The 13,882-nt window shown below is 39.0% G+C and overlaps 1 protein-coding gene across 3 annotated transcripts in view; it reads left to right on the forward strand.

Annotated features, from left to right (window-relative positions):
* Positions 1-13,882, forward strand: part of Dlc1 (DLC1 Rho GTPase activating protein) — a 359,377-nt gene that overhangs the window by 10,593 nt on the left and 334,902 nt on the right. For all 3 annotated transcript variants that reach the window (XM_040731982.1, XM_040731981.1, XM_040731983.1), the window contains exon 2: positions 4,743-5,891. In XM_040731982.1, coding sequence (XP_040587916.1) covers positions 4,869-5,891 — 1,023 coding nt within the window. In that variant the 5' untranslated portion in view covers positions 4,743-4,868. The remainder of the gene's footprint in view (positions 1-4,742; positions 5,892-13,882) is intronic.

Below are 13,882 nucleotides of genomic sequence, written 5' to 3' on the forward strand. Positions count from 1 at the left end.
CATTTCCTCTCAGTGTACACATTTACTCTTCCTTTTAAAGATGGTTTTCTTAGAGACATCTCTTACAGAAACTCACTATATGAATTTCCATCACTGCAATTCTATTGCACAGACATTTACACTGAATTCTTGGCTTTCTTGTTTCCTTGTCTCTCTAGTCACTTCTAAAAATATATTTTAAAGCAGAAACAAATTCCTACCCAAGATTTTAAAGATATCTTGGCTTACCATCTTATCTCCAGTATTGCTTCTAAGAAATCTAACACCATCTTCATTCAGTATCTCTCAAATATAATCTTCTATTTCTCTGAAATCATTAAGGATATTTTGTCTATGAACCTATGTTCTGAAATTTCAGTGATGCTTCTGAATACACTCAATTTTTATTCTTTTGTTCTTCCATACAGTCCATGATTCTCTTTGTTTCAAAGACTTTATCATTAGTCCCAGGAGATTGTGTGATATGTTAATTAGCACCAGAAGGATGGGATTGCTAAGTAGTTAAAAGTAGGTATAACTCTTTCAGAGCTCCCAACTTTGATTCTCAGTACCCACATCAGGTAGCTCATAATTACCTGTAGTTCCAATAGGATCTAACTCCTCTGACTTCTGCAGACACTGGAAGTAAAAAGTGCCTGCACAAATACACACACACACTTCAAAATTTAAAAAAAGAAACCTTAAAAAGAGAACACAGGGAATAATGGACTTTATTATGAATGATTCACACGTGCATATGATGTACTTTGCTCATGTTTTTCTTTGAAGAAAAGCTTCCCTCCAATTTCTATGAAGTGCTCCTGAGGGATGGTCACTTCTCTGTGATTTTTGAAATTAGAATAATTTCTAACAAATTTTAAAATTCAAATAATTTTCTAGCATTTGTCACTTCATCCATTATCCTTCCCATAGGGTGTCTTGAATAATAAGTCTCTGGAAGCAGAAGAAAAATATCTTCCCTCAAGAGGCTCTCTCAGCCTCGACTCTTAAGGGGGGAGGGCCTAGGCCCTGCCCTGAATGAAATGGCAGACTCTGGAGCTCCTCCATGGAGGGCTTCATCCTCCCTGGGGATCAGAGTGGGGATTGGGTGGGAGTCTGGGGGGGTCTGGTGGAAGGGCGGGGGAGGAGGAGAGGGAGAGGGAGCTGGGATTGACATGTGAAGCAAGCTTGTTTCTAATTTAAATTTTTAAAAAAGCAAAGACATTTTAAAAAAAAGATATCTTTCCTCAAGTAGGAAACTCTACAGAACTCACCTTTGGACTTAGATGTGGTAGAGGCCGAAAATGAACCAAGGAAGAGTTCATTCTGTGAGGATTTATCTAATGCATCTACCACACCCAACATCACTCTCTATTCTATTAAAGAAGGAAGAAAGACAAGGGGGTGATACTCCCAACTGGTGTGAAGATTTTCATAAACTATCTTTCAATGATGCTACTAGTTTTGTTTATATGAGTATCTTCCATAAAATGAAAAGGTATGACCAAAAAGACAATACAGCATTTGCATTTCCATTCTCTATGTTCAGCATAATGTCTACTGTTCTTTAGACAGTAAATGAAGTTTTCATAGTGATTGCTATATTTCTGCTCTCCACTGAATACTACCATACATTGTTCCAGCCACAGAGGCTTTTCTTATGCCTTCTTCTTCTTGCATCATGTTGAACTGAGAATAGTGAATACAGGCTCTTCTTATTGGAAGTACAAATGGTGAGAGGTGAGTGTGTGTGTGTGTGTGTGTGTGTGTGTGTGTTTCTGAAGTAAATGTCAACTATGGTATGATCATTTATTATGACAAATTGGCCAGTGATTCTCAAACTAGAATGTCTCCACTTCTCATTTTTAGGTACTATATGTTCAAGGGTGTTTAATTCTGACATATATGAGATGCTTATATAACAGTTGTACAAAATTACCCAAAGTTTGAAATCACAGTCTGTCTACACTTGCTATTCAATATCATCACAGAAAGTAGGTTTGAACACCTCACTGGGAATTTCAAGGACATACAAATGACCAAAAGTGTGTATGGTCTCTAGAAACATGGACACAGTATAAAAATTGCCATGGAAATTCACTTCATAAAATCAACACCCTAGAATGATCTAGGTTTTTCCAGATCCTCCATCCAAACCCTCAGCAACTGTGTTCATTTTGAATAAGACTGCATGAGAGGGATTAGTAAAGAAATGTAGCAGAAAAATGTAGAATAGTAATCCCTAGTTTAAAGGAGAATTTTAAATAAAGCAACTTGATATGGACTCCCTTCGGGAAAGTTGGACTTTGTAGAAAGAATACATAATACAGAATGGATTTTACTCAGGTCAGATGATTAGAAAACTAGGCTGGTATATTCAGATGCAGTGCCAATAACTCAATGCTTCTATTTGTTAATAATTTCCCTGGCTTCAAATGGAAGATTAAATATGAAATTTAAAAATCTGGATTTAAATAGGAAGTGTGCATAGGACTGATAATGGAGAAGAAATGTTTTTAAACCAATCAAACCACAAAATATGGAATAGTGTTGAAAACATTTTTTTCATAATAATAAGTAGGGGATATTTTGTCCATAAAATGGACAGAATAAGTTCACAAAATGATTTTTAAATGCCCTGAAAGTCTAGATTAGAAATGATGACAGAGTTATAGTAAATTGAACCTAATTAATTTACAGTCTCTGTGTTGTTAGATAGTCTCAGAATTTGTTGAACTATCATCCTTCCATATGACAGAAGTCCTTACCTACTTGCCATGGTGAGAAAAATAAGGTAAAACTACCATAAGTTCTTAGAAGAAGAAAAATACTGTGTATTGATTTTTCAGATTCAGCTCGAAGTTTCTGAGGAGCTCAAAGAACTGTATTTCTCCTCAGCAAAAGAAATAAAACCAAAATTCAGGCTCAACCTAAACATAAATGGGGCTTAGGAATGACACAGTAATACCACTTGGCACTTCTTAAGTTAGCCTGTTCCTTCTTCACAGGATAAAAATAAAGAAAAGAAAGCATCTAAAACAGAACCACCCTATTACAACCCAAATTTGCCCATGAAAGCAGAAACGTCTGGCTGGCCTGCATTTGAGCGTTTTTTCCACTTTCCTTAGCCTCCCACCCTATAATGACTTATGCATGGAATTCGGAGGCTTTATATTTTTCTTCTTGGTGCAAGGTGAATGCCAAATGGAAAACATGAATGATGGCCATTTTCAAAGATGGCCACAGACCTCAGAAGGAACCAAAAAGTATCCAGAAGGATATTTGGTTCTACCAGGGTACCAAAATGCTAGCACATCTCAATTCCACCCATCTTTATAGGGTGTGACTATTTACCTTTCTAGCATGTGCTTAGTTAGAATAACTTGAAGGTTTTGGTGGGGAGTTAGAGTCCTTTTCAGTAGATGGGATTGAAGCCAACCCAGCAGTTAATCTGGTTTATGGCTGGCTGAGGGCAACATTATATGCTGGCAGTTCCTGTCTGAGCAGAAACTAAAAACTGTCTGCTCTTTCAATGCGATTTTTCATTCACAGTCAAGTAATTTGTTTTCACTGTAGGTTGACATTTGACTTAAGTCAGTTTTAGAAGGGTTGACTTTAACACGGACACAACTTGTTTCCTTTAACTAGTTTAAATAATTCAAGGCAGAGGATGCAGGCCCAGAAGTTTCTCCCATTTTGTCCTTATCTTACACGTGATTTTGTTGTCTGATTAAATTCGTATGGTTCAAATCCTAACAGAAATGTACTAACAGCTTCACAAGGAAGGAGAATGAGACTTGAGTGTTTGAAAACTGGACCTAATTGTCAATTGATGCTCACATCTCTCTTTTGAATCGCTTCATGGGGGTTTAGAGTTCATACATAGTAAACATATTAGGGAAGAGGATGATGAAGGTTAAAATATGACAGTTCTGTAGAGACAATGAGCTCCATTGGTCATTTGAGCGTGGCCTTTGGAAGCTTGATCTAATTTACAGTATTGGCTTATGTTCTAGATCTATTGCTTTGAACACTTACATGCTTTTTTTTAGGCTTCTACAAGACTTCCATGATATTAATCATGGCAGAAAATAAATGTGTGGTTGAAGTATCTATCCAAAAGCCTTATAATGGAATGCATCATGCTTTCTTCTTCATGAATTGTGAGTTAATATTAACTAAGCTGTATTTTTCTGCTCTCCTGTTACACCCTGGGGTATGGACATCATGGTTACTGGGACCAGTAAGGTTTCTTTTACAAACACTAGTGCATTGCAATGCTGCCCCCATTGCTCCAGTTTGCAGAACTGGTTCCCTGGTGTCCTTTGTTTCAATTCAAACCAAACAGCAAATCAATTTCCTTAATGGCTTTTGTTCACAAAACAATATCAAGAAAGCATGCAAAACCAGAGCAATAAGTTAGTTTTTCCAGTCAATTTTATTACGTATCACAATTCAAATATTTTTCTCAAATATTTTCTTAATGGAGCTTCAAATGTTTTTGTGCGTATATCTTCATTCACAAATAAACCAGCCCAATTGTTTTTTTAAAGTACTGATAAAGTTTCACTAAAAATATCAAATGCAAATTATTATCTAATATTAGACTGATTCTGAGAAACAAAATCATTAAGGCTATTAAGCAAAGGTTTTGTATTATTTCCTACCTCTGCTTAATAGTACAGATTTACATTCTTTGCCATGAAATATTGCTACCTTGGAAATGTATCTATAACAGCATTTTTCTTCAAAATTTTTAACAGGCGACAAAATGGCAGAACACGCTAGCTTCCTTGATCCATGAATTCAAAACCATCTTTCGTCAAGTTCCATCCCCGGCAAGAGTCATATGGAATGCATCTCCTTGTCTGTTGTTAAGCTATGGTGACATGTCTGTAGCTATCAGAAAAAGGAGCTGGGAAGAGCATGTGACCCAACAGACTGAGCAGCCTTTTAATTCTGATGAGTATGACATAGCATGTCATCACGGACTGGCATCCGACAGCTTGCAGGCAAGTATGGATAAAGATGCAACCTTAAATGCTGGCCATAAAGAGAAGTGCGCCTCTCTGCCAGACTGCTGGTGTGGGCCAGAGCCCAGAGACTTTCCTGGGAGGCCAATGGGTCATATTTCACAGGAAGTGGATGAAAGAGGCAGCCAGGAAGGGGAGGGGCGGTTTCTGTCTCTGGAGGCCAGCACAGAAACTCTAGTACACATTTCTGATGAGGAAACTGATTCTGAACTCCACCTTACCCATGATGCACAGATTTTAACTCCCCAAACACATGACAGAGATGGCCAATGTGGTGTCGACGGAGCGGGCTCCCTCATGAAGACACTGTCCACTATGCAAAGTAACCAAGATTCACATAACTCCTGGAGGAAGGCTAGTATAGCCGATACGTCTCCAGCAGAAGAAAGTGTGGGGAGGCAAGGTGCTGATGCTGTAACTAAAAGCCTGGAGCTTTGTGAGGATATAAGTTCAAACGAAACAAAAGATGTGCCCAAAGTAAGTACATTCGATTCTTTGAATGTGGAAGATGCCACACCTGAGACACAATTGCTTAATTCTGCGGTAATTGCTCAGCAACGAAGGAAACCTGACTTTCCTAAAGAGGAACAGGAAAAAAATCGCCCCGGCGTAGTAGAAGTGGAGTTCTTGGCTGCTCCTTATGCAGACAGAGGGCTGCCATTATTAAAAGCAGATTGCGGAAGCTGCCTTCTGCAGCCTCCTTCCTGTCCCGGTGGAATGTCAGCAGAAAATGACCTGGAGAGGAGTGGGCTCTCAGAACATCAAAACAAAAGCCCTCTCAAGGTCAACACAGAAGATGGCATGCAGTGTTTACACTTAAGGGGCCCAGTGGCCACCCAGGAGACCATAGACAATCAAGTCAGACTGCGCAAGAGAAAGGTAAGCCTCACACATAGATCATCTGGCTTTTGAAATGTTGCAAATGTCCTTATTTTTGTCACTTACGAATCTGCTTGGGCTGAAAAGGACGTGCAGTTGTTTGGTCTGGTTTGGTTTTGACCCTGTTATGTAGCTCATACAATTTAAAGACTGTTCACTTGGTAATATTATGAAGGTACATGAGAGTTGACATATAGTAAATTTACTATTTCACAAATAACATTGTGGCGGTTTGTAACCCTTTAAAATTGTGTCAAGATAGGACTTGGCATGGCTTGCTTTCCTTGGAATTTAGTAGCTACCACAGTCTGCCCCCATGTAATTCATGGCCTTCTAAAAACTGACGTGTAATTTTTACAAGAAAAAGTGCAGTGTATTTAATTTTGTCTCATTTGCTTGGGCTTGTTTTCTTTTTCTTTCGGAAGTATATTTAGTCATTTTCACTCCTATATTTAAACACAAACAAACAAACAAACACAACCTGGGTCTGGTGAATGACTCAGAGTTTAAGGGCATGTGATTCTCTTCCAGAGAACCAGAGTTCAATTCCCAGCACCGACGATGCACTCGAGGCTCACAAGTGTCTGTAATTCCAGCACGAGGGGATGTCATGCATTCTCCCAGCCTCTGTGGGCCACCACGCTTTTCTGCGCACAATCCATGCAGATGCACACACATGCAGTGTTAAAGAAATACAATAACTCTTAAAAAATTCCCAAAACTCTTTCCATATGGTGCACTTTAAATGTTCCCCTAGTATATCCACTGTCGATCGATGCATGACTTTTCCTTGAAATACAAGATATCAATTTTTATTTTATATAAAGATCCCTTTGAATGAAACTAGCGATTCCCCTGAGGTAGGTTCTAGATGAGAAAAATACAGGGGTGGCCCTACATGACTGGGTTAGCATTGAACTCTTATGCAAGATTTCAGTATATATATAAATATATATAAACATATATATATCATAAACTGATGCAAATCTGACAGTTTTTTCTCAAGTCACTCTTCTGTTGCAATTGGAAAAAAACTGAAGATTGGAAAACTTTGCGCAATAAAAAATTTTAAGAAGATATTTTTCTTCTCCTCCCCTGATGTAATATTAATCCATAAATTCACAAATACTAAACAAAAAGGAGATACTGCTTTTTTTTCAGTTGAACTGGAGTCATCCCCCTACTGTTTGAGCGGGACCTGCTCCATTCTCTCTTATTTCCTTAATCTGTGTTTTTTTATTAACACACTAGATCAGTAATGTATCACTAGTTCATTTAAATGAACTCAAGGACATCACTGCAAAAGACAATATGCTCAAACTGTGTACCAACAGAATATTCTGTGCCTCTGGCAAGCATTCCCTTCCCTATTACGTTGCACTGCAATGGCAATGCCACATTAAGGTATTATGATTGGAATGCTCAGGCCACATTTCCAGAAATTTCCATATGTCCTATCAAATTTGTTATAGAGAATGCAATAATGGCACAAGAAAATATTAACTGACTTAGGACACAGCTCCCTAAAATAAGACAACTGCCAACAGACACATTAAACATTCCTGCAACATATGCTCATTGTTGGCCATTGATAATATATGAGGAATGCCGGAAGGAATCTGCTCTTCAACATACTGCTAAAGGCTGCACTTTGAAGGCTGTAGTTGTATCTCTTTTTCAAGTTCTAATTTAAATTTTCTATTTTAAGCATTTCAACAGCCCAAAGTGTTGCAGCATTACTGGTTGGAATACTTGGACAATACAACCTTTTGGCATGCCTTGGAATGAGAAGATTAAATGGAAACATTAGGCTCAAAATTTGTTATAGAAAGGGTTGCTAAGATAGAAGCTATTAGAATTGATCTGTTCTAATGAGTGTTAAGTAAGTATAAATTGAAAACTAGTTCAAATGGTACCAAAATAACCAAATGTATACATAAGAATAACATGTACAGAGATATTCATTGCTTCCTGTAACTCAAAAATAAAAAAGGCTAAATTTTGTTCAATATGTAGTTCACTATTATGAACTATATGGAATGCTATTAGACCAGTAAAAACATGGAGTGAAGGGCTTGTAGAAATGGCTCAATCTGTAAAGTGCTTACTGGGCAAGAAAGAAGAGCTGAATTTGGTTTCCCAGAACACAAATAAAAAGCTAAGTGTGGCAAGGCATACCTTAACACCAGCACTCAAGGGCTAGCCAGCTCATCTAGCCAAGTGGTAAGCTTCAGGGTCAATGAGCAACAGTATCTAAAAAAATAAGATGGAGGATTGGGGATGGAGAGATTGTTCAGTGGTTATGTCAGGGGACCTGGGTTCAATTTCTAGTAGCCACAGGGGTTCTCAAAACCATCTTTGGCTCCAGTCTCAGTGGATTCAGTGCCTCTTCCAACCTCCATGGATACCAGACATGTACTTGGTGCACATACATACATGTTGGCATAACACCCCACACACACAAAATAAAATTGAAATTAAAAAAAAGATGGAGAATGACAGAGGAAAACACTCAACATCAACCTCTGACTTCCACATATATGTACACCTTTACACTAACATCCTGACACATGAACAGATAGATAGAATCCTACAGTCTTTCAGCTCTAGCCTTCTGGATAGCTGAGATTAGAGCTGTCCGCCACAGTGTTTGCTGAGAACAGTGTTTGTGAGGACACACGTGAACCACTCTTTCATGTCTGTACAATGTTAGGTGCCAGATACAGGAAATAGTTTGCTGAACCATCTATCTAGTTTACACTGCTTCTCAGTCGTGGCATAACATGAGACAAGAGGTTGGAATTGTGAGATAGACTGTGAGATCATATGATGTTGAGAATGTCAATCAGCTGATTGCCAAGTAAGAGTACCAAATTCTTTACTGAATGTTCAGGCATCGATTTTTCTTTCACTGGGACATAATTCATGTTCTAAGACTGAAACTAAACAACAAAAAAAACAGTAAAACAGAGGCTACAAGAGTCTTCAGTCTACAGGAGATGGCCTGAAATCCCCCTGCTTGGAAGACTTATGCAGAAGGATGGCAGATATGAACGTAGCTTTCTTCATACAATAAGATCCTGTCTCAAGGAACAAAATAAAACAAAGCAATGAGTAGCCTTCTGAATAAGTTTCCTGGTACTCCTTTAGGCCTATCATGCCTCATATCTACATCATACCTCTTTGAAACCTGTAAGGTTTAGCAGGCACTCACTATTTTAGATGACTTTGTCCAGTAACATCTGGGATAGACACACATGTGTTTATGAGGACTCTCCATTGCAGAGGACTGCATTTGTAACCTATGTAACCTATGAACTTTGGAGCTAATAATTTTCTTTTGAGTTTAAATATGTTAAAATAGTTCATGGAATTGAAATTGAAATCGCAAAAATCAAAGGGAAGCCAAGAGGATTGCAAGAAGACATTCGCAAATGAACCATACGGCAGTGTGGCATATGACGAGTGCCCTTATAGTCTTGGGTGAATCCCTGGGTTGAGACAACTGCATAAAAGCAGCTCTCAAAGACACATTCCACAGAAGCCTGGAGGCAAGAGAGAGTCTAAGAAGTGGTCTCTTAAACCAAAAGATATGTGAAGATGGAAAAGGCGTAGGGAAAGACTTGAGGTTGGAGGTTTTTTGAAAAACTACTGTTATTTGCCATTGATGGTGGTTTACTAATTAAAGAGTTCCAACTTCCATCTTCCGTAAAGAGCATTTAAATATTTGCCAAACTTTTGAGTAATATTATAGTTACAGAAATGTATGAATGTGGTTTTATTAATACACTTAGATGAGTCATAAACCATACTACAAAGCAGGATAAACTTCAAAAACAATAACTTTGAGATGACACCAATACCCACTTCCAAGAGACTCCCTTAATCCAACAACAAAATTAGTTTTGACTTTGGAATTCTTGATGTGTGTGATAGCTTATGCCTTTAATCTCAACACTTGAGAGACGGAGGCCGAAAAATTGGTTTGGGCTACATTATGAGTCCTGAGCTAGCCTGGGTGATAGCTAGAGTGATATCACATCTCAAAAAGAGTTGGGCTGGGGAGACAGGTCAGTCAATAAAATTGGTGGCTGCACAACCATGAGGACCTGAGTTCTACCTTTAGACACCAGGTATATCCTCTCAGTGCTGAGGTGCTAGGGCAGGCAGAGTCTGGCAGATGACAGGGACGCATAGCTAGTCAGCCTAGCATATTCACTGAACTCCTGGCCAGTGTCACACATTAGCTAAACGCAGCAAGGTAGAAACTGGCATGATAACTGTCTTAGTTAGGGTTACTATTGCCGTGAAAATACACCATCACCATCCCAACTATTATAAAGGAAAGCATTTAATTGAGACTGGCTTACAGTTTCAGAGGTTCAGTCCATTATCATCATGCTGGAGAGCATGGCAGCATGAAAGCTGATGTGGTGCTGGAGCTGACAGTGCTACATCTTGCAGGCAACAGGAAGTTAACTGACTGTCACACCGAGGGAAGCTTGAGCAAAAGAGACCCGAAAGCCTGTCCCCACAGTGACACACTTCCTAATAGTGTCACTCCCTTTGGTGGCCATTTTCTTTCAAATCACCACAATGGTTAGGCAGGTAAAAGTCCCCCTGTCCTACATAGTGGAAGAATAAAATCAACTCCCACAAGTCCTCTGACTATCACACATGCTCCATGGCATACCCATGTGCACACACATACCCATGTGCACATGTGCCCACGCACACACACATACATATATACAAAAGTGTAAAAATAAATTAACTTAAATAAAAAGTGGACAATTGCTCACAAACGCAGGTTCTTTCAACAGTCTCTAACCTAGACACATTTTCACACATATGTGTGCATATGCTTACACACATATGTACCTGCATGAACACAGACATTTTTACAGACCAAAAAAGATAAGGAAAAATTCATACTAATAATATAATCTTATTTTTTAAGCTCCATTATTGTGACTGTAGGCTAGACCATTGTCACTAAAAGCCAACCCAAGAATGTCTTAGTCAATCTATTTCACATATCCATGAGTATCAACTATATGGGTATGGGTATGGGTAACTATATTGGTTCTGTATGTTCCAGTTGTCAGAATTCTTTTACTATTATTCTTCTTTCTCCTAATATCTTCATCATATTCAGACCATAAAGACAGGGAAATGATGAAGGGTGGCTACCACTCTGTATACAGAAGGATCTAGAAGACAGATTCATATCTTTTTTGTCTCAGAGTTCATAGACTAGACTTTACTTACATGTCTATATTAAGCTATCAGGAGGCTGAGAATTACAGTCTGCTGTGGAAAAGCCTATTTGCCTAAGACTGTCTATTATCAAGAAAGAATGGGAATATTTAGATTGAGAGATAACCATAATATGTTGAGGAATATCACCTAATATTAATATAGTCCAGTAAATCACAGCACATTGTAAAATGAATTATAGCTTACATATGTGTACCACTGCATTCTACACATATGTGTGGTCTTAAATTTCATACTGCATCCTATCATTCTGTGTCAGAAAACTGTCATATGTTAAAGTTATATTGATCAAATGCTAAGTATTTCTTATAGAAAAATCAATCCAAAAGCAAAACACACCACACACAATGTGCTTTAAATATCTCTAAAATATAACATATAAATTAGTTTAGATTGATAAAAATGAAATGTTCTCCTATTGGTCTATCATTATAATATACATAAATTTGGTCAAAGCATGTCCATCTCTCCAGTGTCATTTTCTCTCTGTCTCCTGAAATTCCACATTAGAGACATGCAATAATGGAAGTGTCACATGGACTGGCAAGTGATGTAAAGACCACAATGAATTGTACAAGTGAGGGTATGGACCAAAGTATTAGGCTGGCTACACAAATAGAAAGAAATGTAGTATTGGCCAAAAAAAAAGAAAACCACAAAGATGGTTAAACCAAGGTCCAAGCTAAGGTACCAAGATATTTTGAGTGAAAGGAGGTCTAGGTAAAGGATTAAAATTTGTGAATAAGTTTTATCTGAAATGACAAAAAAGGAAGGATGAGGAATCTGTAGACAAAGTAATAAAACAATATGATTTTATTCTAAAGTCCTTCTGGCTTTAAATACAGGTCTGTTGATCAGGTTGTATTCCATGAGTCTTTGTGACTTAAGATTTATCATTGAAATGAAAAGTCATTTTCAGGGTAATGTGCTGTAGATGGATGATATATTCCTGTGAGAATTCTTTACCTGTTGTATCTAGAAGGTCTTATGTTTGTTAGTCTGTGTTAGGCAATCAAGCAAATTCATGCCAATAAACAACTAGAAAGTCAAATATATTTGCAGATAGTTGGAGATCAAATATTTTTGACTCATCACAAATATAATTGTAGAACCAACTATAATCGTGAAAACATTCACATGATAAAGAAAAACACTAAATACCACCTGGTGAACTCAGGGAATCATCAGTATTTAGCAAAGCGTGGATGTATGTTTTAGGTTACACCATCAGTAACCACAGAGCAAAGGTCCTTGGTGTAATGCTGCTTGACATATAGTTCCTTAAATCCTTCGGGAAAGTTCAAGCAGGGCTTTCGTTTGCTGACAGACGAGGCTGTCACTGAATGGAGGAAGGTGAAGCAAGTAACAAGGGAAAGAGAGAGTAAAGTGACAATGGAGTAACAATGGAGAATGGTGAGAAGGTAATGGTGGAAATGTGAGAAGGTCACAGTGGAGAGTGGATAGAAAGGGTAACGATGGAGAGTGGGTAGAAAGGGTAGCTATGGAGAGTGGGTAGAAAGGGTAGCGATGGAGAGTGGGTAGAAAGGGTAGCAATGGAGAGTGTGTAGAAAGGGTAATGATGGAGAGTGTGTAGAAAGGGTAACAGTGGAGAGTGAGTAGAAAGGGTAGCAATGGAGAGTGTGTAGAAAGGGTAATGATGGAGAGTGGGTAGAAAGGGTAGCGATGGAGAGTGGGTAGAAAGGGTAGCAATGGAGAGTGGGTAGAAAGGGTAATGATGGAGAGTGTGTAGAAAAGGTAATGATGGAGAGTGTGTAGAAAGGGTAGCGATGGAGAGTGGGTGGAAAGGGTAACGATGGAGAGTGGGTAGAAAGGGTAACGATGCAGAGTGGGTAGAAAGGGTAATGATGGAGAGTGGGTAGAAAGGGTAGTGATGGAGAGTGGGTAGAAAGGGTAGCGATGGAGAGTGGGTAGAAAGGGTAATGATGGAGAGTGTGTAGAAAGGGTAGCGATGGAGAGTGGATAGAAAGGTTAATGATGGAGAGTGGGTAGAAAGGGTAGCAATGGAGAGTGTGTAGAAAGGGTAGCGATGGAGAGTGGGTAGAAAGGGTAATGATGGAGAGTGTGTAGAAAGGGTAATGATGGAGAGTGTGTAGAAAGGGTAGCGATGGAGAGTGTGTAGAAAGGGTAGCGATGGAGAGTGGGTAGAAAGGGTAACAATGGAGAGTGGGTAGAAAGGGTAGCAATGGAGAGTGGGTAGAAAGGGTAATGATGGAGAGTGTGTAGAAAGGGTAATGATGGAGAGTGTGTAGAAAGGGTAGCGATGGAGAGTGGGTAGAAAGGGTAATGATGGAGAGTGGGTAGAAAGGGTAATGATGGAGAGTGTGTAGAAAGCGTAGCGATGGAGAGTGGGTAGAAAGGGTAGCGATGGAGAGTGGGTAGAAAGGGTAATGATGGAGAGTGGGTAGAAAGGGTAGCGATGGAGAGTGTGTAGAAAGGGTAATGATGGAGAGTGGGCAGAAAGGGTAATGATGGAGAGTGGGTAGAAAGGGTAGCGATGGAGAGTGTGTAGAAAGGGTAATGATGGAGAGTGGGTAGAAAGGGTAGCGATGGAGAGTGTGTAGAAAGGGTAATGATGGAGAGTGTGTAGAAAGGGTAGCGATGGAGAGTGTGTAGAAAGGGTAATGATGGAGAGTGGGTAGAAAGGGTAGCAGTGGAGAGTGGGTAGAAAGGGTAGCAGTGGAGAGTGTGTA

This window comes from Mesocricetus auratus, unplaced genomic scaffold, assembly GCF_017639785.1.
Source record: "Mesocricetus auratus isolate SY011 unplaced genomic scaffold, BCM_Maur_2.0 Super-Scaffold_100026, whole genome shotgun sequence".
Classification (NCBI taxonomy): domain Eukaryota; kingdom Metazoa; phylum Chordata; class Mammalia; order Rodentia; family Cricetidae; genus Mesocricetus; species Mesocricetus auratus.